Raw genomic sequence first — 26,146 nt, 5'->3', positions numbered from 1 at the left:
TCGAGTGATTAATTGTACAAATGAGTACAGGAATTGGTTTGTAAGAAACCCATAAGATGAGATTTTGTTTACATAAATCTTGGCAAATATTACAGAGTCATTCATAACAATTGGGAATGATCTTCCCAAGAAAATGACTAATTACTCCTGTCATATATGGTACTATGAAAACCTATCTGACAGTGTGAATGTGAGAGCAGTTCTACATTTGCTCTGATGCTGGCATTTTACAAAATATTTTCAACCTGATGCATATTTTTTGAACCAAATAAGAGTATTCTTTATTTCTGTTGCTTTCCTGTAGTTTAAAGAGGATTCTTGCCATGATATGTTTAGATATGGGAGTTTTCAGATTTACTTTAATAGTTTTTATCACATCATTCTGTTTTGACATAGAAAATGGCAGAAGAGGCTTCTATAAAGACTTCTGCCAGGAACTGCCAAGCAAGCAATGGGAACAACATTTCTTCCCATAGTCCCTCTGTAAGCTGTATGCAAAATATGAAAGAACAGATACCGAAGTATCAGGTAATATTTGGTACTTTGTTGCTTTTGTTTTTCCACTTTACTGAATAAGGTAGTTTATTAAAGCCTTCACTGCATTGAATGCTTTGGCTTCTATTACATTGCAGGTTAATCTGAACCTTGAGATATCTACTCTATCCTTAAAGTATTGTTGAATAAAAACATGTGTGGTTGCATCTTAAGATTTTGGTCTGTCTTGGTCTTATCTTTCAAGGAGTTGAGAAATACATCTAATAGCATTTTGTCATAAGAAGGGTGTAAGAAGCACTATGCTGTTCTCTGTTCATGCCTGTTTATGGTTCAGGTCACTTGTGAAGAAGCTGTTGAACATGGTATATTAAGAGTCTCTTTAGTCTGTCTTACTGTAACATTAAATTTTAAGTACTCTGGCTCGTTCTTAGTAAAAGAATTATTTCACCTAGAAAAATGAAATTTGAAGTATGTGTAGGTTAAGGTGGGAAAAGAAAATTATTATATTTAACTGGAAGGTGATTTTCTTCAGAATTAACAAACTTCTCTTTGTATTTGCTATTGATGATCAGTCTTTGCAACAAAATAAACAACTGATCTGAAGATTATACTTGGAAAGGCAATCACAAATCATTTTCTAATAAAAAATGTTTCCAAGAGGCTTTCTACAGGGGCAGGGAAGGTGAATTTACTCATTTGAATAAGGAAGGCAGTTCATTTTTTGGGGATCCAGACACAGAATCCAAGTTAACATTTATAGCTTTTATCAAACACTCCATTATTTGGGAATGTTGCTGGACACAGCTATTTCTTGAGAAATGCAGTAGATTTTTTTCTTTCTTGCCTTTTGAGCTCCTCCTGGAGCAAGGGCAGCACTGCCCTGGTGTGCAAAATGCAGGATTTCTTTCCACTGTGCTTTCTAAACCCACGGTGTTAAACCCACACTGAGTGCACACTGATCTTACTAATGGAGAAGATGAACTTCTTTGTGTTCTCCATTCTGAATGCGTTGTTGTGACACTAGGTTAAGTTGAAATAGTGTGCCAAGTTATTTTTGACTTTGCTGTTCCCATCTTCTTGTCTGTGTAGTACACCAGACCAGCCTCTGATGTAAATATGCTGGGAGAAATGATGTTTGGCTCAGTGGCAATGAGTTACAAAGGTTCCACCTTGAAAATTCACTACATACGGTGAGTGTCCTCTCCTGTGATGCACTGTCTTGTCAGGCACTTGGAATTGATGACTCACTGAAATGACTGTTTATCCTTTCAGCTCTCCCCCACAGCTGATGATAAGTAAAGTCTTCTCAGCCAGGGTAGGAAGCTTCAGTGGAAGCAACAATAAGTAAGAACATCTTTTTTTTTTTTTATGTATAATTTTTTTCCTTTCCCAGCCAGTGCAGTTGTCTGTCTTTCTCCTTTTGTAGTTCTGTAGTTTTGTAGAAAATCAGGAAGGCAGCTGTGGAGAAGAATTCTCTTAATGGATCCTAGTTAGGCCAGCCAAGTTTTTAGTTTAAAAAAAAAATATATACCTCCAAGTTTCTACTACTTAGTTTGTCCAGGACATGCAGTAAAGTTCAGAAATTAGGTGCTTTGGACAATCAAAACCTCCATCTCTTCCTGCTGTCAGAATGGTGAAGACGGGATATGTTGACAATGCTTTGTCCCCATATCCCACTTCTGTTTGCTTCAACAAATATGCTGTTCTGTTGTACTTCCTCCCAAAATGGGCAGATACGAATAAACTGAAACCCAATTGTCATATAAAGAAGCTTCCAATAACTCAAATATAAACAATAAATGCCTGTTTCATTCCAATTTCAGAAACCTACTTGTCCTTCCTTTGGTTCTAAAGTTAATGTTCTTTTTTTTATACAATTAACCTAATTCTTAAGCTAATATTAATGCCTATTGCACACATTCTCAAAGAACACTGGCTTTCCCCCCTATTTTAGCTTGCAAGATAGCTTTGAATACATCAACCAAGACCCCAGCCTGGGAAAGCTGAGCTCCAATCAGAATGGTTTGGGAACCTGTCGCAGTGGAAGTAATTTAGGTAAATATTTCCAGGTTCTATGTCTTTCTGACAACACGAGGCCATCTGTTCATTCAGTTTTGGCTTTTTTTCCCAGTACATCACCTCCTTGGGTTTTTTTGCATTTTTTTTTGCCTTTTTTTTTGCCTTTTTTTTTTTTTTTCATTTTTTTCCATTTTCTCTACGTTGCTTTTGTTTCCTAGGTGTGTTACAGCTGTGTAGCAGCAAACTGCTGCAGGGTGTGTCTGAAGGAGGTCCCCTCCGGCTCATCCGCAGTGCTTCTTTCTTTGCAGGTTTGTGTGGAATGCCAGCCACAGTGTGACCCATCCATATGTACACACAAATTCATCTCCTGAATCTTTGCAGGACATGCATAATTAGTCTCTAGAAACAGAGGGCTAAAATAGTGACAGAAGGTATAACTGGCATATACTTGAAAAAATGGCAAAATTACTATGTTTAATTTTAAAGATAATTTTTTTTAGGTTTTTTTAAGTGTTTTTAAAGATGAATTAGCCCTTATGTTTGTTAGAGAACTTATGTTTCCTGGCTTATTGCTGGTTTCTTGCTAACATGCAGGTGTCTTTCTGGTGTACAGCTTTTTCTTCTCTTGCTGTTTTTTAATTTTATGGCATTCAAAATTCTTGAGCTAAGTCTGGGAGGCTTTAAGGGTTCTCTTTCTTGAGCAATATCAATTTCTTTAATTCTTAATCTTAGAGCTACATCAAGTCTCCTTTTACAGGCAGAATGCTGATCCGTACAGGTGGGTAGATCTCAGGCCTAATTACTTCTGTTAATTGTGAAAATGTGAACTCAAATACCAAAGCTGTTTCTTCACAGCCTTTGCAAATCATGCATGCTGTACAATTTGGGTAATTCTGCACTACTAACAAACACTTCAATGTAATGTGACACAGGCTGAATGTTTCATGCTGTGAGGCTTTGTGGCCAGTAAATCTCAGCTCAGCAAGTGAAACAGAAGCTTTGAATGGACCTTTTGCTAGACTATTTCATTATGATCTTAACCTGTGTTAAAGGACAATCTTGCACAGAGTTTATCAAGGGTGACAGATGAAGGTACCACCAGCCCTCACTTTCAAAATATATCTGATTTCTGATAATGCAGACTGTATTCATATTCTTAAGCTGCTTAGAGATGTTTTTAAATTCATATTGGGGCAATTTACCTTTCAATAGTAATGTGATACTCAAGATAGGCTACTGTTTGCTGCCACCTCTCTTCACACCCTACTGATTTTGTGCACCAGTACAAGATGTAATTTTTTTGGTGTATGACCTTTAAACTTAAACATTTTTTTAAAATGCTGGCAAATAGTATGATGAATTGTGTAATATTTTCTATTGATCTGCTTTGTTTGTTTTAGCACACAGCACACCTGTTGATATGCCTAGCAGAGGACAAAATGAGGACAGAGACAGCGGCATTGCTCGGTCAGGTATCTGCTGTCTATCTTGTTTGCCTGCTTTTGTAATTGTTACAATTCTTTGGTGTAGTGATTCACCTGAAATACAGACACCTCATGACCTGTAAATCCATAATTGTTTTTATCTGCTATGTGGCTGGCTTTCTGCATTTGCCCTGACCCTTCATGCAAAAATATTTGTAATATTCTTTGTTTGCAATCACCATATTCTAGGTTCTTAACTGATTTATAATTTGGAGGAAGAATAGGTTGGAGCCTTTAATATAGCAAAGGAAGAGAAATTGTTTTTTATGCTGAATAGGAAAATGAAGACCAGAAGTTGTCCTGTCTATTGTAACAGGAGTGCAGCAACTCTTGGGAGAGAACACTTTTAATGAGAATAAAATACATTTTAGTGTTTTAATAAGGACGATCTCCTACTTTATAATGAATGTCCTCAAGCAGCAAGATTTATTCAAAGTAATTGTCTCTCCTGTTGCAAGTGTGTTGTGTGAAAAAGGTCAGCAAGCAAGAGCAGTATTTGTGAGAAATTGTTAGAGTATGAAGAAAAATATTTCACCAGCACTTTTTGTGATTCATTGTATGTGGGATTTCTTGCTTTCTTCATAGCATCTCTGAGCAGTCTTCTGGTTACTCCTTTTCCATCTCCAAGCTCTTCATCATCATCTTCTAGCAGCTACCAACGTCGTTGGCTCCGAAGTCAGACAACCAGTTTAGAGAATGGAATTATTCCAAGGTGGTGAGTGTAGCACCTTCCTGCTTGCAACAACTGTTTAACAGTAATTTAAGCTAAACAGAGCTTAAGCCTCATGTCTTTAGAAGTACAAATCCTGTTATTAAATGTTCTTGACTCAGTCTGTCTTCTGTGAATATTACATAAGATTGCCAATATGAAAAACGATTAAGTTTTGACTGAAAGTGAACTTCAAAGCCCAATTTGGAATATAATTATTTTTATTGAATACACAGGCTATGTATCAATGTGGTGTGAATGTACAGGCTATGTATGAAGTCATATTCTGCAAAATAGATTAAACTGTTCCTGAAGGAGCACAGCATCCTGTTGAGATGAAAGGGACTGTAACAGCACTGCTGCCATAATGACTTTATATTATGATGAGGTCTGACTAGTGAGCAGTTAGTGAAATTTTTGATTAATAGCCCATGATGACTCTCTTGGCTGGTACAGGATGTTCCTAATGTGACTTCTGCCAAAACAGGAAGAAAAAAAAGCTGTGATCAAAAAGCTTGGCTTCTGTTTTGGAATTTTATTAGTTTTTGTAGCTCAGTGGCATAACAAAGCATGGAATGCAGCAGACTTTTCATAGCTAATAAGCAAATTCTTCCCTTGTCATTTGCAAAATAGCAAATGGTTCTTGATTATCCTCTCTCTGTACTCATACACCTGTACCCAGAGACAGAATGGAATTAGTGGAGACCTACAAGAAATTAATGCTATTTGGTCTTCCCTTTTCAGATAAGAGAAGCATAAAAAGCTGCCAGTTAAAATATGTTGTGAGTAAAAAATAAAAATTAAACTTCATTTGAAAAGACTTCTTTCCCTAGTGTCAATCAACACTTGCAGCTTTTTTCTAGATATTCTTAGTTGAATAATTTTTAACATGAAAAGTTGTGCCATGGTACTGATGTAGCAGTCATGCTTTCTAAATCACAGATTGCAGTTAAGAAAAAACTGGTTGCTTTGAGTAAACTGAAGTGCTTTTTAGCCTAGTTTCCTAAAGAAATAAGGCTGAGAGGAGCCCATGTAAAAAGGGTTAATACATCTAGGGCAAATAAGACAATTACAGCCCAGTTTAAGAAGTAGCGAGATTTTCACAATGAAAATGAAATGTTCTGAAAGTTACAAATTGTTTAGAGGAAAGTAGCCTCTTTGGGCTGCTTACTTGCTGTTGGGAGCGGGGGTTTTTTCCCACACTGGAGAACCTGTACTGGGGAAAGATAGTGGAAACAGCACATTAGTTTTTTTCACTGTCTAGAGCTGTTTTTGAAATGGGATTCTTTCTAAGCCAAAAAGCCACTTCATATGCTTGTTTTCTGCTTACTTGCTAGAGAGACAGTAGGCTTCTGGTTGAATACTTCAGTTCCATAGAGTTTGCACCCAGGTTGTTACAGCCAAGATTCTATAGTCCCTGTGACTGATGTTTTAGGCAAATAGCTCAAAGAAATAGAGATGTTTAGTTGGAACTCTACATAGTTGATTGACAAGCAAGCTGGATTAGCAGTTTTCTTGAAAAGGCTTCTCTCTCAGACCTAAATTCCTCAGTTTCTGTTCCTAGGAAGCAGTACAAAAGCTTGTGATGTTTTAGATGCTGACTGACCATCCTTTCCCAACTTCCTTGGGAATTGCTGTCTCTGTATGCAAGTTCCTGAAGTTCAGATGAAGTCATGTTTTTGTCCTGAATTCTGTTTTCCCACAAGCTGCTTTTTGCTGGGGTTTGTGTATTTTATCCTGTATTCATGGACTCATACCTCTGTGATGAGAATTTTTTGTATATTTAACTTTGTAAAACCAATTAAACTGTAAACCACTTATTTTTAGAATGGACTAAGAATGAATGCTTAGCCCTGAGTCTTTTGTTAATTGCTTCATAGTGTTCTATAAATACTAGACTCCATTTCAAGATAATTCTGATATGAAAAGACTTAAAACTTTTAATTACCACTCACTAGTATTGCAGTCTTGACTTAAAAGGAGCTCTAAAACCAAGCTATTTCCAGATTATTTCTGCTGCTCAGAATATCTCCATGACTTTTTGTCTTTTTTTTCCCTTTTCTCCTGTAATTTCTCAGTAGGTTTTAATCTGTTGAAGTTCCTTCCCACAAAAATTTTGCCCACACTGTTTTACTTATTTAAGTATATACATTATATATGAATATATAAAAGGTGTTTTTTCTGACTCTTTAAGCAAGAAATAAAAACCATTTTGTAAATCCAGCAGTATCCATCTCTAGCACTGCAAGGCTAGTATTTATCATAGAACAGAGTGAGGGAATTGCCACCCATTTGTATAATCTCAGTAAGATTTATGCTGGGCTGAAACTTGTGGATATCATCCAAATCAGTTGTGTGTGCAAAGCAGTAGCTTGGAATTCATATCAGGTGACTGTGGAACTTGACTCTTGGTTAAGTCTTGAAAATCTCCAAGGATGGAGATTCCACAGCCTCTCTGGACACTGCTGTCCCCTTGATTGACCATTTTTCCCACATTTGACATTATCTGCAAACACACTGAAGGCACATGTTGATCCATAGGCCAGGCTGATAATCAAAACATTGAGCAGTATTGATCCTAGTAGCAACCCATGTGTAAGATAGCAAAGAGACATAATGGTTGGAAAAAGTGTGGCAGAACTATTAAGGAAATAAACAGAACTTAGGGAAATAATAATGGTTGTAAAATAGCCACTAGGTGGGTGGGTTTTCTTTCTGGTATTTTTTTATAGTTTTAAGCAGAAAACAAATCTTTCTAAGCTGAAGTGTATACAGATTGAGCTCAGTAAACATGTACTTGTAGGCATTAAGTTTGTTTTCACAGTAATTACTAAGTGGTGACATTTTCTCTTTAGTAAAAATAGGAAGTTTTATTTTGTATGGTTAAGTGCAGAAATCCATCTTAAGATGCCAGAAAAATATAGGTAGTATAAGTTATATGTTTCCCAGCTTCCCTCATGAGCAACAGTCCAGATTCAAGAGCATCACAGATATGCTGCTGAGTGCCTAGAGAGGAGCTTGAGTGCTGGATGCAGTTCACAGCTCCAAAGTTACCTTTAACCTTTTGGTTATGATTTTGTGTAATGTATCTCCGTTCCCTTTTCTTCATCTCCCTTAAAGAGAGATCCAGGAGGAAATCTAGTAGTTCTGTTTCAGAGGAAGTGTTCACACCAGGCCTCCCTGGGGATTGTCTTCTTCCTGTTTGAACAAGTACAGGACTTATCCATCAAAATGTCAGGTATCCTTTGTTCAGAAACATGTGACAGCCAAGCCTTATGTAGTCAGTCAAAGGAGTCCTACAAATCAATTACCTTCTACTGTATAGAGAACTATGAATAGAAGATAAATTATCTCTCAGTACACAGGTAACTGTCCTAACAAATGTGTCTTGCAGGTCCACTGAAGAAATGTTTAGTATGGCTGATGAAAGCTGCAGCTCCAATCCTGCAATGGTTCGAAGGAAAAAAATTGCAATCAGCATAATCTTTTCTCTGCCTGAAAAAGAAGAAGCCCAGAGAAACTTCCAGGATTTCTTTTTCTCTCACTTTCCTCTTTTTGAATCTCACATGAACAAGCTGAAATATGCAATAGAAAAGGTACAGAATACTAATTTGGCATAATGTGGAAAAATGTCAATCAGAATGAGGTATTCTAGAATCTGATAGATGAAGAGTGGGAGAAGGTGCGTGGTTTCAAGCTTGCCTCCCTTCTTACACATGCAGTCTTGAGCTTGAGCCCAGTGTAGGAACTCGACTTTTGCTGAAAGAGGTGCAGTTTCTTTTTTAGACAGAATTAGAATGGAGAGTTTTATGCTATGGGTGGTTTTTCTTTCCTACTTGCCATATTTCACTCTGAGGTTTTCTTGACTTCCTAGAGACTGTGAAAATGATGGTACTCTGTCCTTCCATGCAATATCTAAAAGAGAGGAAAAAAAAAATTTGTTGCTGTCTTACTCTCAGAAATGTTCTCTTCCCTTGTTCAATATTAGGGATTGGTCTCCTATGAGGTGGAGGGAGGTTGGCATTTGTTGCTGTCCTGAGTGGCTGTATAGGACTGGGGCTAGATCTTAGTTATTTTGACATGTTAATGAAGTTTAAAAAGATGAAGAATGTGAATCCCTTAAGCAGCTGTTTTGTCTTTAACTCTTAATCAAGGCCATGATCTCATGTAGAAAAATAGCAGAATCCAGCCAGAGAGTGCAGGTTTATATCAGCCGTGTCATGGATGCCCTGGGAGAATTCAGGTGAGTTGATGGAATTCTGAATTACAAGGACAGCACTTTTTATGCCCCATGAAAGATATGTCGCTTTCAGTTATAAGCAACTGAATATAAGGTCTTGTATCTTAGACAGTCTTGAAGTTAGTGTGAATGCATTTTCTGCATTGGTTATTGCGTAAATGTTTTCAGAAAACTTTAGCAAAACCAGCTCAGGCATTTTCCAAATGAGAATGCAAGTGGTTCTGTTGCACTCATGTGTTCCTGGGATTGTCAGTTAAAGTCTAAATACTTCATTGAGAGCTGGTTTCTGCTGATGCCTGTGCAGTTGTGTGGATTGATGTACTCAGTCAGACAGTGTGTCTACTCCTAGCCATAGATGCTGAACAATGTAACTAGCAAGTAAGTTGCTGTCAAAAGCTTTCTTCTCTGTACTTGAGAAAGGAAGGAATGCTCAAAGGCTGAGGAGTCAGCCCAGGAGAGTCTTTAATGGAATGGAGTTTCTGTAATATATGGAATGTAGAAACAAATCTGTGCAATGAATAGAATGGGTTCTTCTTCCCCTCAAACTTATTTCTGAATGGTTTGTCCAAATAAAATTCACATGGGAATGCAAAACAAAGGGAAGTGAAATACGTAACTCATATGAAGACCCTGATAATATGAATTAACAGACTAGTGTTCTGGACACTAGTAATCACAGGAAGAGTTAAAACTCTTCCACTTTGCTGAGTCTCCTAGATCTTACAAAAAAAAAACTCAAACAAATAAAAATCTGGACAACAGAAGAGGAAAGCGACTACTTATATTTATTTGCAGAATTGAAATATGAATGTTAGCACTGACACTTTGGGAATTTTCTTTGAGCAGAGTTACCATCTGGAACCTATATTCTGTTCCAAGGATTGCAGAGCCTGTGTGGCTTAATATGATGTCCAGCAGCCTGGAAAAGAATCAGCTATGCCAGCGTTTTCTTAAAGAATTTACATTTCTGATAGAACAGATCAACAAAAATCAGTAAGCCTCCCACACTCCTTTTTTCTTAAGAAAAAAAATTGTGTGCTTCTCAGTGCATGTGAATATGTTAAAGCACTTAATGGGGTGTTCTTTTTCTGGCATTACTTTGGACATGCTATTTTTACTTTTTTCCTCCTAGGTTCTTTGCTGCTTTGTTGACTGCAGTGCTGACATATCACCTGGCTTGGGTCCCAACAGTGATGCCAGTTGACCATCCTCCCATCAAGGCCTTCTCTGAGAAGCGCACATCCCAGTCTGTGAACATGCTGGCAAAATCCCACCCATATAACCCTCTCTGGGCACAGCTGGGTCAGTATGATTTGGAAAGCTTCAAATTTTTCTGTAGCATGCACCTTTGTGCATTCACTCCTTTTAGATAAGGGCTACTTGTAATCCAGGTCACATTTCCTGCTACCAATAGGTGTCTTTTGACTGATTAGTCAGAGCATTTGGAGACCTCGTTGCGTATCCTGCTTTTTTGTTCCTTGTTGACATCCTCTGTTACACTGTCTGGTTAACTTGTTACAGAAGTATTAAGGTGGTGCAAGTGCTGTGAATGGTTTGAGCAGTTTGGGAAAGAACGAGACAAAATAGGCTGGACTGGGAGGAGATACCTGCAGTTGAAATTGACTACCTCCCTTTGTCTCATTCTCACATAGCTAGGATAGAGAGCAGGACAATAGATCAGAAGTCTGGCAACTGGCAGTACCTCCATTCACTTACTGCTACATGAATGAGCTTGGAGCAAGATATTTTTCCTATGCTCTGTGCCTCAGGCTGGTCTCTGACAAATGTTTTATAGGTTATAAATTATCTTCATACAAGGCACTATATAACTGATGTCAAATGAGTAGGTGAGTGAAATCTGAGAAAGTAGTTCTGTCAGTGAAAATTCCTCCTCTTCTTGGCAGCAGATGAAAATCTGACATGAGACTGCCCTTCACTTTAGCTGATACACTATATTGCCATGTAAAATAACATGTGCACGCTGAGGCAATGATGTGACTCTGTGATGCTGGTGGTGTTTCTTCCTAATTGTCTCAGGCCTCTCTGAAGACCTCTCTGAAAGATTTGCTACTTTCGCCATGTGGTTGTAGTGAATTTTTTCCTGGTTTAAGATTCTTTTAAACACTGTGCAGAGGTTAGACTGAAGGGAAAATTAGAAGTGTGTTCCTGGTGTTGAGGATAGAGCCAGTCCTGGAGTTAGAAAAACCAGCTGGACTGGAGGCATAAACTCAGTAGTAGCTCTTGTGGTCGTTCCCAGGACTCGCCCCTGGTGACTAGTCAAGAGTCTGTTTCTCTTTTTGTCTTGCCAAGTTCTCAGTGCCTGAACTCAAAGTGCTCTCTGATTTTGTTTCATTCTTATAAAGCTCAAAAAGCTGTTACTGTTGTGGTTGCAAAAACTGATTGTGAAAGTGAGATGTTGCCCTCTGCTGGTCTCCTTTAGGAAGAGGGAGGAAAAACAAAGAATCAAGTCTTGGTGCTTAAAAACTCCAAAGTACATGTACCTGTCTTTCCACTTTCAGACATGTATTTTCATTACATATCAATTGCAATGACACACTAATACAAATGTAAGTCCCTCTATCATAAAAACGGACCATCTCTTAAACAACAGCTTAATTGTAATGGCATTAACAAGTATTAGTATGTTTTGAAGATCACAATTTTGACTTGCACTGTCTTATTAGTATTTATATAAAAGCCAATTATGCAAATGAACATGAGGCCTAAATCTGATTTAGCAACTGTGCTCAACTCAAAAGTAAAACAATGTATTCCAATTTAATTTCCAAATTGCTTATCCTTGTGACCTGCCAGCCTTTAAGATGAATTGAGGAGTCTGAAGCCCACTTTTGGTCCCTGAGAAGTGAATTTGCTGGCTTGCTCAGCTCTGGGGTTGGTTGCAGTGGTGTCCCTAACAGAGGGAAGATGGCAGCAGTGATGGCACCACCCAGGAGTCTCTACAGTGCGTGACTGGTGTTGTGGGAAATAGCAGATCTTAGCAGGGGAGACAGTAAGAGCTGTGGAATTACTGTGTCATTGATCCTTGTTTTGTAGGAATGGAGTTGTGAGCCTTATTCCTTTTATGTTCTGTATAATGAGGAGGAGGCTGTACATAAATGTGCTCTTTGAGATTTTTTTTTTTTTTTTTTTTTGCTTTGTTAATGTCAAAACCAGAGGCCCCCTTGCCCTCAGAAGAAAACTTCTGAAGCTCTGTTTATAATTCTTAATATAGTTGCTCCTTGAGGTCTAGTACAAAATCCTGATGGCAAGCTCTGTCCAGAACAGAATTTGAGCAGCTCAGAGAAAGGATTTAGTACCTGAAAGAAGTCTGATGGATTAGCAGATAGCTTACCAAGCCTCAAGGTAGAGTAGTCTGCTTTCCACACTTTAGGTAGCTTAAAAAAACTGAGCTTTTGCTGGCTGTCTTCCATGTGCTGGTGAGATCAGCCATAGTTTGGTTAAGCAAAGACAATTTAGTGAGTGTTCTCTGATGGGTGCCATGTGAAGACAATTGGGTTAATTCATCCTAGGAATAGTCTAGACACTTCTTGAGTTAGCTGGTCTTTGACCAATAGGGCATGTGAACATTCCCTTTCTGGGTATCTGTGTTTACTTCTCCCAGAACTCTGGAGTAGGAACCCTTTAGCTGATAGGTGATTATAAGCAGCTAATTGCTGCTCTCCCAAAGAAATGCGTTGGAAATAGGATATGTAGTTCTCTTTAAAAAGCAGTTCTTCAGGTTAAATAGCAAATAAGTAGTTCTTGGGAGGACTCAGATGATGTAGGAGCACCTGCCTTTCATATTGCAGTTGTATTTTGATTTTCTGCTTCTCTGCTGCCCCCTGCCAAAGTCAAGTGCTCATGTGACTGAGGTTGGCTCCCACATACACAGTATGTGCCTTGCTCCATAAGGTGGTTACATGCCTTTTTTTTTTCTGAATCTCATTTATTCAGTTAATATTTATTCCTTTTTTCCTTTTTGATATCTTAGTCCTGAAAAACATAATTAATATTTCATCTGTATAAAAATGCCTATGTTTAACAAAGAGGCCACTGCACTAAAACAGAAAAAGTTTGATGTGAAAGAAAATGAGTAGAAAAATAGAATCTAGTATAGGTGGCCTCAGAGTTTTGCTGTATCTATGTTCTTCTTTGCTTCCTCTTGTCAGTTTCCAGGTGATACTGTCTTTTAAGCATTGTGTGAATTTAAATCTTAGTGGCTCCTAACAGAAAATAAGTAATAGCAGCTGATTCCTCACAAAAACCCTTCTGGACAAAAGCCAGGCGTAAGAAGCATTAGGGGAGTTCCTTTGTTACTCTTTAAGAGTTCTATGAATTTACTGTGAAAGAAATTAACTTTGTGTCCATAGCAAATGCTGTTTCAAAACTTGTTGAATTTGAACAGTATAGATCACATTACAGCTCACCATAAATCTCTGAAATTTTTGCTTTCCTGTAGGTGATCTCTATGGTGCCATAGGCTCTCCAGTTAGACTGACTCGAACTGTTATTGTTGGAAAGCGCAAGGAGTTGGTGCAGCGCTTGCTCTATGTTCTAACTTACTTCATCCGGTGCTCTGAGCTGCAGGAAAATCACCTGACATGGAGTGAGAAGGCTGGGGAAGGAGAGCAGGTGCTAAATGGAAGCAAGATCACAACTGCACTAGAAAAGGGAGAGGTAGAGGAATCTGATTATGTGGTTGTCACTGTTAAAAACGAACCTGCTCTTGTGCCTCCAATCCTACCTCCAAAGAATGATGGAAGTAAAAACAATAGTACAGCCGAGTGGGTGCGTGAACCAGAAAGCACTCAGGCTGTCCCAGCCTCTTCAAAAGAAAAGAGGGAAACTATAGGAAAGGACAGTCAGACCTCTGAAACATCTGTTGACTGTCTAACTAGCAATTTCTGTAAAGGAGCAGCTGATGTTAGGAAAAGAACTGTCACTGATACAGGAATCATATCCTACCACTCTGAAGAATCATCTACTAAATTAGAGGATGTGATGGATGTAAAGAAGAACAAGAATCAGAATGAGAGAAAAGTGGAAAAGCAGTTTTCTAGTAGGTCTTCTGCCCTACCTTGTCCTGAAAGGTCTGGCCACAGGAGTTCACACTTAGAAAAGGTCACTTTTCAGATTGGAAGTTCAGCATCACCAGAGTCAGACTTAGAAACTCATAGAAGAGAAATGGAGGAAAATCTGAACACATTAATTAAAAATCCAGAGGTGATACATTGTGCCTCAAGTTCCACAAATCTGACTGTGGATGTTTCTCAGAAGCAAGAAGATGGTTGTGAAGCTACCTTTACACCCAGCAGTAATGTTGGTCATGCACAAATCCCACCATGTGAGGAGAAGGAAAGTATACTTAACCAACATATGGAAAGTAAAGGAGCTGAAGTGAATTTAATTAACTCAATATCTAGTGAACTGCTTTTGCCCACAAATAACATAGAAACTGTAAAATTGACAAACATGAAAAAAAATAGAACTTTATGCTCTGGCAATCTGGAGAACTGTTCTTCTGACTGCGTAGAAGCACATTTTGCTGTCAAACAAGATTCCTCTAAAGTACGTGCTAAAGATGTCCCCTATGGGGATTCTGGAAGGAAAACCCCCTTCAGAGTTGAAGGGGACATTCCAAGGAATGAGAGTTCAGACAGTGCTCTTGGAGCTAGTGATGAAGAAGGTGATTGTTGTATCCCTGATGAAGTGCATCATGATAACATCAGCAAACGACTTGAAGAATTTGCAGAAGTGGAACTTCCTTTGCCAAGGTAAAGAAGTCTGATTAATTTAGAACTAAATGGAGTCAAAAGCTGTAGCTACTTTGGAGTTGTTTAAAGTTTCAAGTCTGAAATCTTACGGGTTCTTGACTGAGTTCCTTGCAAACAAATCAGTAGTAGACAGTGATGTGGTTAGAATTCATCTAAGCAGATTTGGCGAAAAAACGGAGACAGAACAGGTTTAATCACATTGTATGAAAAAAGTAGAGTTCAAATGCCTAGTAAAAAAAGTGATGAAACTTTTTATGTAGGCTGACTGAAACATTTGATGTAGATAGAACATCTGAGGACAAGCAAAACTTTGTTTAAAAAGATAACTGTTTAAGTTTGACATAATTGTTAAGTCAAAAATAGATTTGGGATAAACATGGGCATGCTATTTGAAAATTTTTGAGCATTACAGGTGTACATGGAGTTATATGGTGCTTAAGGTGAGTTTCTAGACTTACCTTAAGCATGAGAATTGAAGAAAACTCAAATTTAGCAAAATTTTAAGCTGCAGAACATGAAGTTCGTATATCCTACAAGCTCTAGTGCCTATAAATGTTTATTTTCATGATTGAAGAAATCAATATATTGCTAAATTTCAGCTTTTAAAATTCTTGTTTCAAAGACCATCAGAGTAGATGTTTACTGGTGTGAAATTTTGTATACTTTGAGTACAACTGTTGATTACTATTTGCAGTAGAAGCAGGCATGACTTTGCATTCATGTAAAATCTGAATGCAGTTTGTCAAGCAAGAATCTTACCTGCTTTGTATTTCTGTATTTCAGGTCAAATACCATCAGCAGTCAATGTGTGAAAAACTTTGGAAGATCACTTCTGGGTGGTTACTGTCATACTTATATACCTGATCTAGTGCTTCATGGAATAAATAATGATGAAAAACTCAAGCAGTATCTACTAGCAGATCTATTTCATGCAATGCATGTGAGTTAAAGTACTGAGTCAGAATAGGGGCTGTGATATTACTGAAATCTATGGAAGCAGGTTATTTCAGTCAGTTACTTTTTTTATTTACCTGAACAACCACACCTGCCATGTCTTCCTTTCTGAGGTAAAGTCTTGTTGAGGCCTGTATGATACTAGTCTGTAGCAGAAATGACTGACTACAGAAGGTAATTGTATATAGATAAGAACTTTGCTGTGCTCTTTCTCTACTGTAGGTACTCCTAAATTATAAAACTTGTAACTAACCTTTCACTGGAATAACTGTGTGACCTCAGTATGCAATTTAAAATGCTTTTCTAGTAGCTGTCAGCAGCTTCTTTCTGTGGCAGTTAAGAATCATCCTGCTGGCATGACTGCTTGTACTATCCAGAACAGTGATGTGTGTGTCTGGATATTCTTTAAGCAACATCAGATTGGTCTGGTGTGATGCTGGCTCTTCTGAGGTGGATGACAAGTGGGCCATGAGCCTGCGCAGCTCTTGTTGCCAGAAGAGCCAGTGCTCTCCTGGGGTACCTAGCAAGAGCATTCCAGCAGGTCAAGGGAAGTGAACCTACCCCTCTGCTCAGCCCTAGTGAGGCCACATCTGGAGTGTTGTGTCTAGTCTTGGGCTCCACAGGTCAAGAAGGGTAAGGAGCTACTGGAGAGAGTCCAGTGGACAGCCCCAAAGATCGTTAGGGATCTGGAACATCTTTCAGAGGAGGCTAGACCAAGAGGGAATCTCATTGATGCATATAAATAACCTGAAGGCAGGTGTCAAGAGAGTGGGTCTCAGCAACAGGACAAGGAGCAATGGCCATAAATAAACTAAAACAGAAGAAGTTCCACCTCAGCTTCTGAGGAAGAACTTTATGTTGAGGATGGCAGAGCACTGGAACCAGCTACTCAGGGAGATCATGGAGTCTCCCTCTCTAGAGACATTCAAAACCTGCCTGGAACTGTTCCTGTGTCACCTGCTCCAGGGGACATTGCATTGGCAAGGGATTGTATTAGAGGATTTCCAAAGGTCTCCTCCAACCCTAGCTGTTCTGTTAATATCCTCCTGCTTGATTGTGCATAGTAAAATCCCTCACATCTCTGAATCACTGAATGTACTTGCATCATCACTGGATCAGTATAATTATTATACTTGTCAGTTTGAAAGAAACTAATCTCTTCAGGGTAGGGGGAATGCATGAAGAAAAATAAAATGGAGTAGTGACTTTTAAATGTCTCGATCAAATTGGCAGTTCTGGTGCTGCTGAATGAAAATCTTGACACTGAAGTTGGTACTCCTTGTCATTTTCTGAGATGCCTTTGGTTCCCTAATGGAAAAAATCATGCATTGAATCATTTTCTTATTTGCTACATCAGTGTGAATAAAAGTAGAAGCTCAGACTGAACTGTGGAAATGTATATGAAAGTATGACATAATTGTATTTTGTTTCTGTTGCAGCATCCAGTGCTAGATGAGCCCATAGCAGAAGCTGTCTGCATTATTGCAGACACAGATAAATGGAATGTACAAGTAGCTACAAGCCAGAGAAAGATGATGGACAGTGTGAAGTTAGGCAAGGATGTTCTGGTTTCGAGTCAAGTATCCAATCTGTTGCAGTCTATTTTACAGCTTTACAAACTCAACGTCCCAGCTGACTTTGTAAGTATTTCTTTATTGAAGGTTGAAACTAATGGAAATTGTTTACCTCAGATAGTAAACAGTTCTATACAATGTGTTGCAATATCAATGAACTAATGCCTGATATAATGCAGAGCTGTTACAACATATTGAAAAGAATCCATGCTGCAGTCTAGTAATGGATAGTGGATAAATTTACATTTAGCAAGTGCTGTCTTGGGCAGCTTCGCTGATGGTTCCATAGGATTGATGGGATGAGATGCTTGGGAATGGGTGGGTTGCAGCAGGGAATGTAACTTTGTCATGTTACATACTTCCTATCCCACAGCATCCTTTCCTGTCCTCATTTGTAGTGGAGTTCATCAGAGCAAATCAGTAACGCTGGTTTTGCTGATTGTGACAAAATTACCTACAAATCTGACTACAGTAACTGTAATTCAATTTTTAGCACATGGTTGTTGGTGAGCAGAGAATGGAGTGTTTTTTCACCCCTTTTCTAATAAACAGAACTGGTTTGTCCTTCAGCAGATAGCCTTGAGAAATTCTTTAGGAATCCTGTGTAATGACTGCCAGCAGATAGAAGAGGAAGATAGAACTAAACCCTAACAGCTCTAAATATTATTGGTTGACACATTTTTGGATTAAATTGGTGGTATTGATTACACTAAGTTCTTCAAGTCAAATGCTAGGCAGAATATGTGGGTGCATTTTTCAGTGTTTTCTCTGGGTTCTTCTGGGCACTGAAAAATAGGCAACTGTGTTTGAAGTTTTATCTTAACATGAGCACAACTGAACCTTAAATCCTGTCATTTTTAAACTGAGTAGTTGCTTCTCCAACTGAAGTGTTCTTTCAGTTTTACCTTAGGATTTGTATATGCAATTTCTATATGGTTTGTGTGGTTTGGGAGGTGTCTGGAGGCAGAATGATTTTCAAGGATTTTTATTTGTATTTTCTTATGAAAAGGAGCTGTGAAGTGACAATGCTAGTAATTTCATAATTTTTGTTAGAGACACTTGGATCCTTCTGTCAGGGGATTTTGCAGTTCTGCTAAAACAATGTTGGTCCATTGAAGCTAAGTGTTCCTAAATTTTAGGAGAGGTGGGACTGTTTCATACTACTATTTTTATTGATTTAAGTTTGCATAGAAACATATGTATTGATGTACTTATATCAAGATGACCACAATGCAGTATGTTTGAAGTTTCCTTTAGGAATGCATCTCTCTTTACATGCAGTTACTGTTCAGATGAATAAGTATTTTTGGGGTTTTGTGGTACCAACAAGAAGGACCCCAATTTGAGACCAGATGACAGACAAGTGGTGATGTCTTTGTACCACTTCAGACTGATAGTTGTGCTGCAGAGAGTTTTGCAGTATGCACTGGTGATAGAAAAGTGCTGATTGCAACTGCAGCATTTCAGGAATATGCCAAAAGTTTTACCTGCACCTTTAAACTCAGTTTAAACTACTCTTCTATTTTTAGAAGTTACTTGACATTTTTTCCATTTGGTCAATGAGAAAACTGCAGAGGAAGCTAATATAAGGAAAAGAAAAAACTTGTCGCTGAACAAGATGTGTTAGTGTACCAAGCTTGGAGCGAGAAATGTCTTTTAATTCTTTGATGGTATTCAGAAGGAATAAACCATATGATATAAACAGCCTTTCTTTTAAAATAATAGGGGACTCTTCCTTACTTGCTCCCTCATAACTTAAAATAAAAAAAAATCCATAACCCTGAACACAAATGCTGGAATTGAAACAGATTGAACTGTTACTTTGTGAATCAGCTGCATGTCCCCCCTGAACCACTGAGAAAGTGCTCATAGGCTTTTTGCATGAAGGTTACCTATCATGGAAAAGATAAGAGTGCTTGCTTCCCTTTTGGCCAGAATCAGAAGTGGTTATAATGACTCGAGTAAAAATTTTCTTAAAGTGAATTGATCAAACTATTGTCAAAAACTTTCTGCCTTTCCTCCATTGGTGGCAATGACTTAACTTTACTACCATGTAGAATGTTTTTTAAATGCCTCTTTATTTTCCATTATTAAGACTCAATGAAAGAATAATTAAACATCTTAATAATACTCCAGATGATCAGAAAAATGCATATTAGGCTACCTACAAGCCTGAGTCTTTTTTCCCCATTAGTTTTTTAATTAACAAAACTGGTCTCACCAGGTCTCACTTCTAATACTTAGGTTTTTCATTCAACTCCAGTACATGGGATGATGGCCTGAAGCAATTTGCTGCCACTGTTTCTAATTGCTGTCTGTGCCTGCTGGATGATTATATGTTTGATAATGTGAAGTTCTCCATGTGCTTCCTGCTTTCATCTCCTGATTTCAGAGAACTGAACTAATTTAACTTTTTTGAAGTGGTTATCCCTGTGAAAAGGAGGAATATATCAAATTGAATGTACCTTTGTCCTAGAACAAAATACCTGATAAGACTTCCTAGCTATTCAGCTTGTGAAGACATGCTGCCTGCTGGCCTTGTCTTGCCAGAATAACCCCTCTGTTTCCTTGAAGCAAAGTTCATCTATCAGCTCTCTTGGAGTTTGTATATGATAAATTGCTGTGAATCACATGACTGTATTTAAAAATAATATGCATTTCTAGCATTCCACTGCTGGAAGCAAAGTGGTTTGATTAAACTGATATTTCAACTTGAACTATTACCTTTTGGCACTCAGTCAAATGTTTAAGCAACTAAACTAGAAATATGTATTAGTTATGGAAACAAATGCCTAAAATGGATTTCTAACTTAGTTGCTACTGAAAAGCAATCAGCAAGATTTGTAACTAACTCTGTGATGAATAAGGCACTGGTTCCTTCCATCTTGGGTCTTAGTTTATTGAATGGCACTAGGGCCTTAGAGCTAGAATGATAATTTTAGAAACTGTTATCTAAATTAAGTCTTTCAGAAAAATAGTACTGACTTATAACAAAGATATCTCAATCCAAGAATTGTGCCTTAATTCTTAGTAAGATATTTTGAGTGGTTTTGATCCTCATTAAAACTGTTTTAAGTCAACAGAAAGGCAGTGGACTTGAGCAGAAATAGAGGTGCAGTTTGTGCAACAAACTTGCTGTTCAAGAGAGCTGGAGTGCCCCAGCTCTATGAGGGCTTTCCTCTTTGTGGGGTCGTATAACTTTTTAATATTTATAGTACAATTATAATAATTAAATATATAAAATAAATAATAATAAATAATATAAAAATTAATAAACAATATATAATTAAATCCAATTGCCTCTTCTAGATTTTGGAGTGGAGGCTAAGTTTATCTAAGATAGAAGGTAAAGCAATGTGCTTACATTTCTGTAATATTTGCATGCAATTCCAAAAGCTGTTCTGAGGTTTTTGGTCTGTTTTTTTCAGTGCATAATGCATCTTGAGGATAGACTGCAAGAGATGTATCTCAAAAGCAAAATGCTTTCAGAATATCTGCGAGGACATACAAGAGTGCATGTAAAAGAACTAGGAATTGTATTGGGGTGAGTATTGCAGGTATCAGTCTTAAGCAATGGCAAAAGCTGGGACAGTTATTTTTCCTTTTCATCTGAGTGTTGACAGCTTGTTCTCACTAGGATTTGCTTCATATTTAACACTCCTTTTTCAAGTGCCCAATAAGTTGCAAAAATGGGTTCTACTGAGCTATCTTTAAATCAGGAGGAGACTTTTATACAGCAACAACAAAATACTTGCAATTTTTAGATATCCAGAATTAAGAGAGTTTGGATTTTGTCCCTTAAGAAGTTATCCATGCATTCATGTGCACTCTTCTATTGTGATCTCCTTAATGGAAACTTCATCCCAACAAATACTTCAGAATTTTTAGAATGAAAAGGGTGCATTTGTATCTTGAGGGATGAGAAAGTCTCAAAAATAAGCTGGTGTCCTGTTCAGCAGCTGTCTTCTAATAATAGTACTTGATTGGCATATAACCTTTAGGAATCTGCCTGCTGACAGCAGAAAAGGAGGAAGAAGAAAATACACTTTCTAGAGGTTTTTTAGCACTGTAGTTTAAATCTAATTTATCTTTTTCCACACTGTTCAAGATTTCATATGCAGAAATGTAGCTGTAAGTAGTGAAACCCTAAAATAAACATTTTTCTCCATGTGTGTTAAATATATATAAATATGTACATACATCTTGGCCTCTGAGCAGCTTCACATTTGGAAATAGTTGGAAACTAAACACTGCACTTGAGAGATGTTTCTTGAACTGTTATTGCATAATTAATAATTTCAGCTCTTGGTTGTTTTTGGTAGGAAAGTGCTACTATGTAGTGAACTGAGTTATATTCAAAACCTGAAATGCATAATCTTCCATAGGCTGATACTTAGTACTTTGTTAAACTGTGCCTATTGGTGCCTACTCACTGGTAAGAATGCAAGCTAAGGCTTTTGGTTTAGCAAATGAAAGATCTTTTATTTAAACCACAAAAGATTATATAGTACAGAATGTAATACTGCTATCTTATGATTTAAGTGCTAATATAATTCTTGGTTTTAAGCATTATTTACATACCTTTACTGGTGTTAAATGATTATTGACAGTCAATAATAATTAAACAATGAACTTATTAATAGCAAGACTCTTCCAGTTTCTTTAAAGTGGATGAAAAGTATCATCTTGTGATACTTGATCATCATCTCTTGTGAAAAGTGACTGTATATTATTTTAAAGTCTCTCTTTTTTTAATTTCTAGGATTGAATCCAATGACTTGCCTTTGTTGGCTGCTATAGCAAGTACTCATTCCCCATATGTTGCTCAAATACTCTTATAAATTAAATTCTCAGGATAGTCATTCCCTTAAAGTACAACTATGAAAATGGGAATGTTGAATGAAGAACAGAGGTGCCAAACACTGGTAAAGGGGAGCACTGATGAAAGCAGGTGATGACTACATTCTACCACCTTCTGATTCTGATTTCAACCGGATATTTTACCAGAGGACTTCAGTTTACATAACACAAAAGGCATTCAGGTTTTTCTTACAATCTCACTTCTGACTTAAATCAAGAGACTGCATCCTTGCATTTTATTTTTATTCAAAGGATAAAAGTTAACACTAAGTGGCAGATTGAGTGCTGCCATCCAAAACGCTGCTCAAAACCATGAAGTACCAGTTAAAAGAACAAGTGGGTTAGAATGGATTTTGTAATGCTTGTGAGTGTGATGTGGTGTATTTTTCTTTGCTGGGGAGGAGGAGGAGCTGTAAACTCTGTATATAGCATTCCTGTACAAAAGTGTATTAGGTGGGACATGATTTTCTTGCAGAGCATACATGTGATTTTGTATAGTGGAATTGATGGGCTCAGAACAAGGAACCTGGATTCAGCAGCCAAATGTCATGTGGGAATGGAGGTGTGCGTGAGGTTGATGTGACTTTTCCCTTTAAGTACAAGAGATTGAGAGCTGTGTCTGCTTCCTTTTTAATGAGGAAGCATTCAAATGGGCCCATGGCTACAAGCGAAGTGGAATGGACTTCCAAGAGAGGGATTTTGTGGGAAAGCCTTATGGAACTTCTGCTACAAGTTTACATTTGTTGCTGATGCAACTTCAGTAACTCTTGATTTGCTGTATGACTGTGGTCCTGGGAACTAAACTTGTCTTGGTATCATCAAGTATTGCTATCTCCAAGGAGTATGAATTTGGAAAACTTCTGAATGATGCCAGTGCTGTGAGCATGTGTCCATGTGCACATACACCAAACAATTGGCACAAACTGAAGACAATCGTATTGGGGAAATATAAGACAACAAACAACCCCCACCAAACCTTTAGTCAAAAGTATTACTTTTTTCCAGCTACGAGTTGTCACTCTGAGTAGGAATAAAAGAGGAACGTTGTTTGAAGTAAAATGAAATGTAGGGGACAAACCCCAATATTTGATATTACTCTGAATGTTTGCAATTGCCCTTTTTGATTCTACAGAAATCTTGAGCTATCATCCAGGTGCCTTTCCTTACTAGGTTAACTACTCTGACACCAGAAACTATTTCTCCACTAGTTGATACTGGCCTTTGGTGTTTCTAGAAAGCAAAACAAAATTTTGTACTTCACTGTTTTCACATGGTTGATTAAAATGAATGTAAAAAATACTTTTTTTTTGCATAAAGCACTGTTAAGCTGGATATGAAACTATGGACCAGGCTGAGGAGAGAAAAAAGGATCAAAACATTCTTAAATGGAAAGCTCAGTGTTGGACTGTTCTGTTGTGAGCCGCTGTGAATACGGTGTCTGAAATTGTCGTCTTGCAAGCAAATTTCTGGCAAGACAATTGCTTGAAAATAGTGAATTCTAATAAGAAACTCCTGGTCACCAGTTGTGAGTTCTCCTTGTTGGTGGTTAGACATTTTTAACACTGAAGGGACACACTTTTATTAAAAGTGTTTTTATTTCCTACTACCTTGATGTTTGGACTTTTCTACAGTAAACTTTCAATGATTTGAAATAATGAAATGTGCTTATTGTGAATTGTTTAAATGTGATGGGGGTATTGATTAACCTTGTGTTACTTTTTGAGGGAAATAGGCAGACTGGCCTATTGTGAAAAGAGGTTATTTCCATGTAGAGGGATACTTAATATTCTGATACAACACTTCTGAAGCTGTTCCTTCTATGCTGGTTTTCTGACCTGACATTCCAAATGTTTCTTTTATTGCATTTTCATACTTATCCCTAGTATTCTGCCTAAAAAGGCTAAAATCTTTCTATGGTTCAGGTTTTTTCCTCCTGCTTTATAGCTAAGCAAACTTTTCATATCTTTGGTCTATGAATCCTATCTGCTGGAAAGTAAATTTACCTCTGCATATGGCTTTTAGCAGTTACCACTTTCTATTTCACAAGGTTAAAACAAAGAACCATAGAGCAAGTCACATATTCCTAAACTACCCTCTTGATGGAGAATGTGTGTGTGCATGTGTAAGACTATGAAACTGCTTCTCTGAGTGTATACAGAAATCCTCATGTACTTTCTCTATTTCATGTCACTCTTAAATGGTAGCTGAGATCATTAAAAGTCAGTCCAGTTCTTTTAAAGTGGGGTTTTTATCTGAACAGACTCTGACAGTTCTTCAAGGAAATAAATGCTAACATAAATATGTGCTTTTGTTATCACAGAGTTTACTAAGAGGACAGAGATGTGCAGACATTCAGTGATTTCAAGATTAATACCATAATCAGTAATAGACCTGATTTTACCACATCAACTGTTTAAAAAAATCAGTCTTTGGGCAAGACATCAGTTAACTTTATGGTGGCATGTGAGCTGATGGTCAAAAGCATTTGTATTTTCTTCAGCCCAGGCTAAAACTTTTATAGTTCTTGCTGCTTTCTCTAACATTTTGCTGCTCTTCAGAAATTACATGTTGAACTATTTTATTCTCACAGTTTTAGTTTTGGGGGAAAGAAAATTCAAAATGGAAGCTCTTTATTACTTTTAAAAGGCTTTAGACTAATGAAAGCTAATTACATGTTTTCCTCTCCACCAAATGTACTACCTCAGTTGACAGGATACCACTTTCTAGGGCTTTTTTTTTTTTTTTGACTTAAAGTCTTTAACTTGTTTTTGGTAGCATCTTGGTGTTTATGTAAATTGGTGTGGCATGACAGGCAGTAAGTACTTACAGATGTGTTTTTTAGACATTTTTAGGGCATGTTTCGGGTTTTATTTTAATAGGATGAAAAGTGATATGAATGTACAACTGTGTTGAAAGTTGATAATGTAGCTTAATTTTCAAATATTCCAAAGTTGTTTTTATCAGTATTATGTAGGTTTTTTTGTAAAGTTAAATACATACTTTGTTGGTTAGGTGGGAGTGCACAGTCTTTCCAAAATCCCACATAATGCAGTTTACACACTGAAATTTAAAGAATGTATGCTGTTTTCAGGCAAGGCTAAACATAGGGGAGGAATGAACTGCTAAATTGTAGAATTTAATTGAAATGAATTCTTTAACAATACCAAACAATACTGAGACTTAAACATTTTAATTGAAGTAGGTACTCTCTGGACTAATCTGTACGAGTTTATTTTGCCCCCCAAAAAACTAATAGACACTGATCCTGTAATTTCCATTTCTGATGGCATCCTCAACTATAGATTGATTTTTTTTTTTATTTATTTTATTTTTTTTTTTTTTTCCCATGTCATATTATAGGCATCTTTACCTGTAAAGTCAAACCCACTTTTCAGATGCATCAAACTCTAGTATATATAGGTTTATGCAAAATGATCACTTATTCTTCAGGTATAACTTCTACTTAAATTAAAAGGACCCAAATAAAAATCAAGTCTGAACTACTAAATATAGTCTAGACATTTTCCTTTTGGTCTTTTTATTTTATTATTTTTAAATTTTTTTTTGGGCAGGGAGGGAAGGGGGTTCAGATCAAATGAGGTAATTTGACATACATGGCAAGTTTTCCATAGTAGAAAAATGTGTGTTGCTATTGCATGTTTGGAGAACATAGGCTTTTTTAGGAATGACTGAATACCAATGTCAAACTACATGTTTTTTTCCTTATAGTTGTTTATGTATGCTATTATTTTGGTCAATTTCTTTGCGGCATTTGGTGCAATAAACTTTCTAAAATTAATGGAAGTGGTATTTGGTATCTTCCTTTTTAAAATTTTGAGCTTTTGTTGTATCTGAGGTCTAACAGTGCATGGACTACAAGATAACCCATTAGCAAAGTAAGTGTTACAAGAAGTGTCTAGCAGGAAGGCTGCACAAAATGATTGTTTTCATCCTTGGAAGCTTTACCCCACTTACATGTAAACAAGAACTCTTACAATGTGAAAAATATGGGCAAAAATAGTGGAAAACTAAGACAG

General features: G+C 37.3%; 1 protein-coding gene across 6 annotated transcripts in view; it reads left to right on the top strand.

Annotated features, from left to right (window-relative positions):
• FNIP2 (folliculin interacting protein 2) overlaps positions 1–25,908 on the top strand; it is a 49,828-nt gene extending 23,920 nt beyond the window's left edge. For 3 of the 6 annotated variants that reach the window (XM_079307533.1, XM_079307535.1, XM_079307532.1), the window contains 16 exons: positions 397–528; positions 1,585–1,685; positions 1,768–1,839; positions 2,450–2,550; positions 2,733–2,822; positions 3,915–3,986; positions 4,584–4,713; positions 8,102–8,303; positions 8,862–8,950; positions 9,794–9,940; positions 10,080–10,249; positions 13,407–14,721; positions 15,505–15,661; positions 17,115–17,315; positions 20,678–20,793; positions 22,012–25,908. In XM_079307533.1, the coding sequence (XP_079163659.1) occupies positions 397–528; positions 1,585–1,685; positions 1,768–1,839; positions 2,450–2,550; positions 2,733–2,822; positions 3,915–3,986; positions 4,584–4,713; positions 8,102–8,303; positions 8,862–8,950; positions 9,794–9,940; positions 10,080–10,249; positions 13,407–14,721; positions 15,505–15,661; positions 17,115–17,315; positions 20,678–20,793; positions 22,012–22,090 (3,174 nt within the window). In that variant the 3' untranslated portion in view covers positions 22,091–25,908. The remainder of the gene's footprint in view (positions 1–396; positions 529–1,584; positions 1,686–1,767; positions 1,840–2,449; positions 2,551–2,732; positions 2,823–3,914; positions 3,987–4,583; positions 4,714–8,101; positions 8,304–8,861; positions 8,951–9,793; positions 9,941–10,079; positions 10,250–13,406; positions 14,722–15,504; positions 15,662–17,114; positions 17,316–20,677; positions 20,794–22,011) is intronic. The other 3 variants (XM_079307537.1, XM_079307534.1, XM_079307536.1) reach the window with 2 other exon arrangements.
• Positions 25,909–26,146: the final 238 nt, after the last annotated feature.

This window comes from Erithacus rubecula (assembly GCF_903797595.1).
Source record: "Erithacus rubecula genome assembly, chromosome: 5".
Classification (NCBI taxonomy): domain Eukaryota; kingdom Metazoa; phylum Chordata; class Aves; order Passeriformes; family Muscicapidae; genus Erithacus; species Erithacus rubecula.
This window is presented reverse-complemented; position numbering and strand designations above follow the sequence as displayed.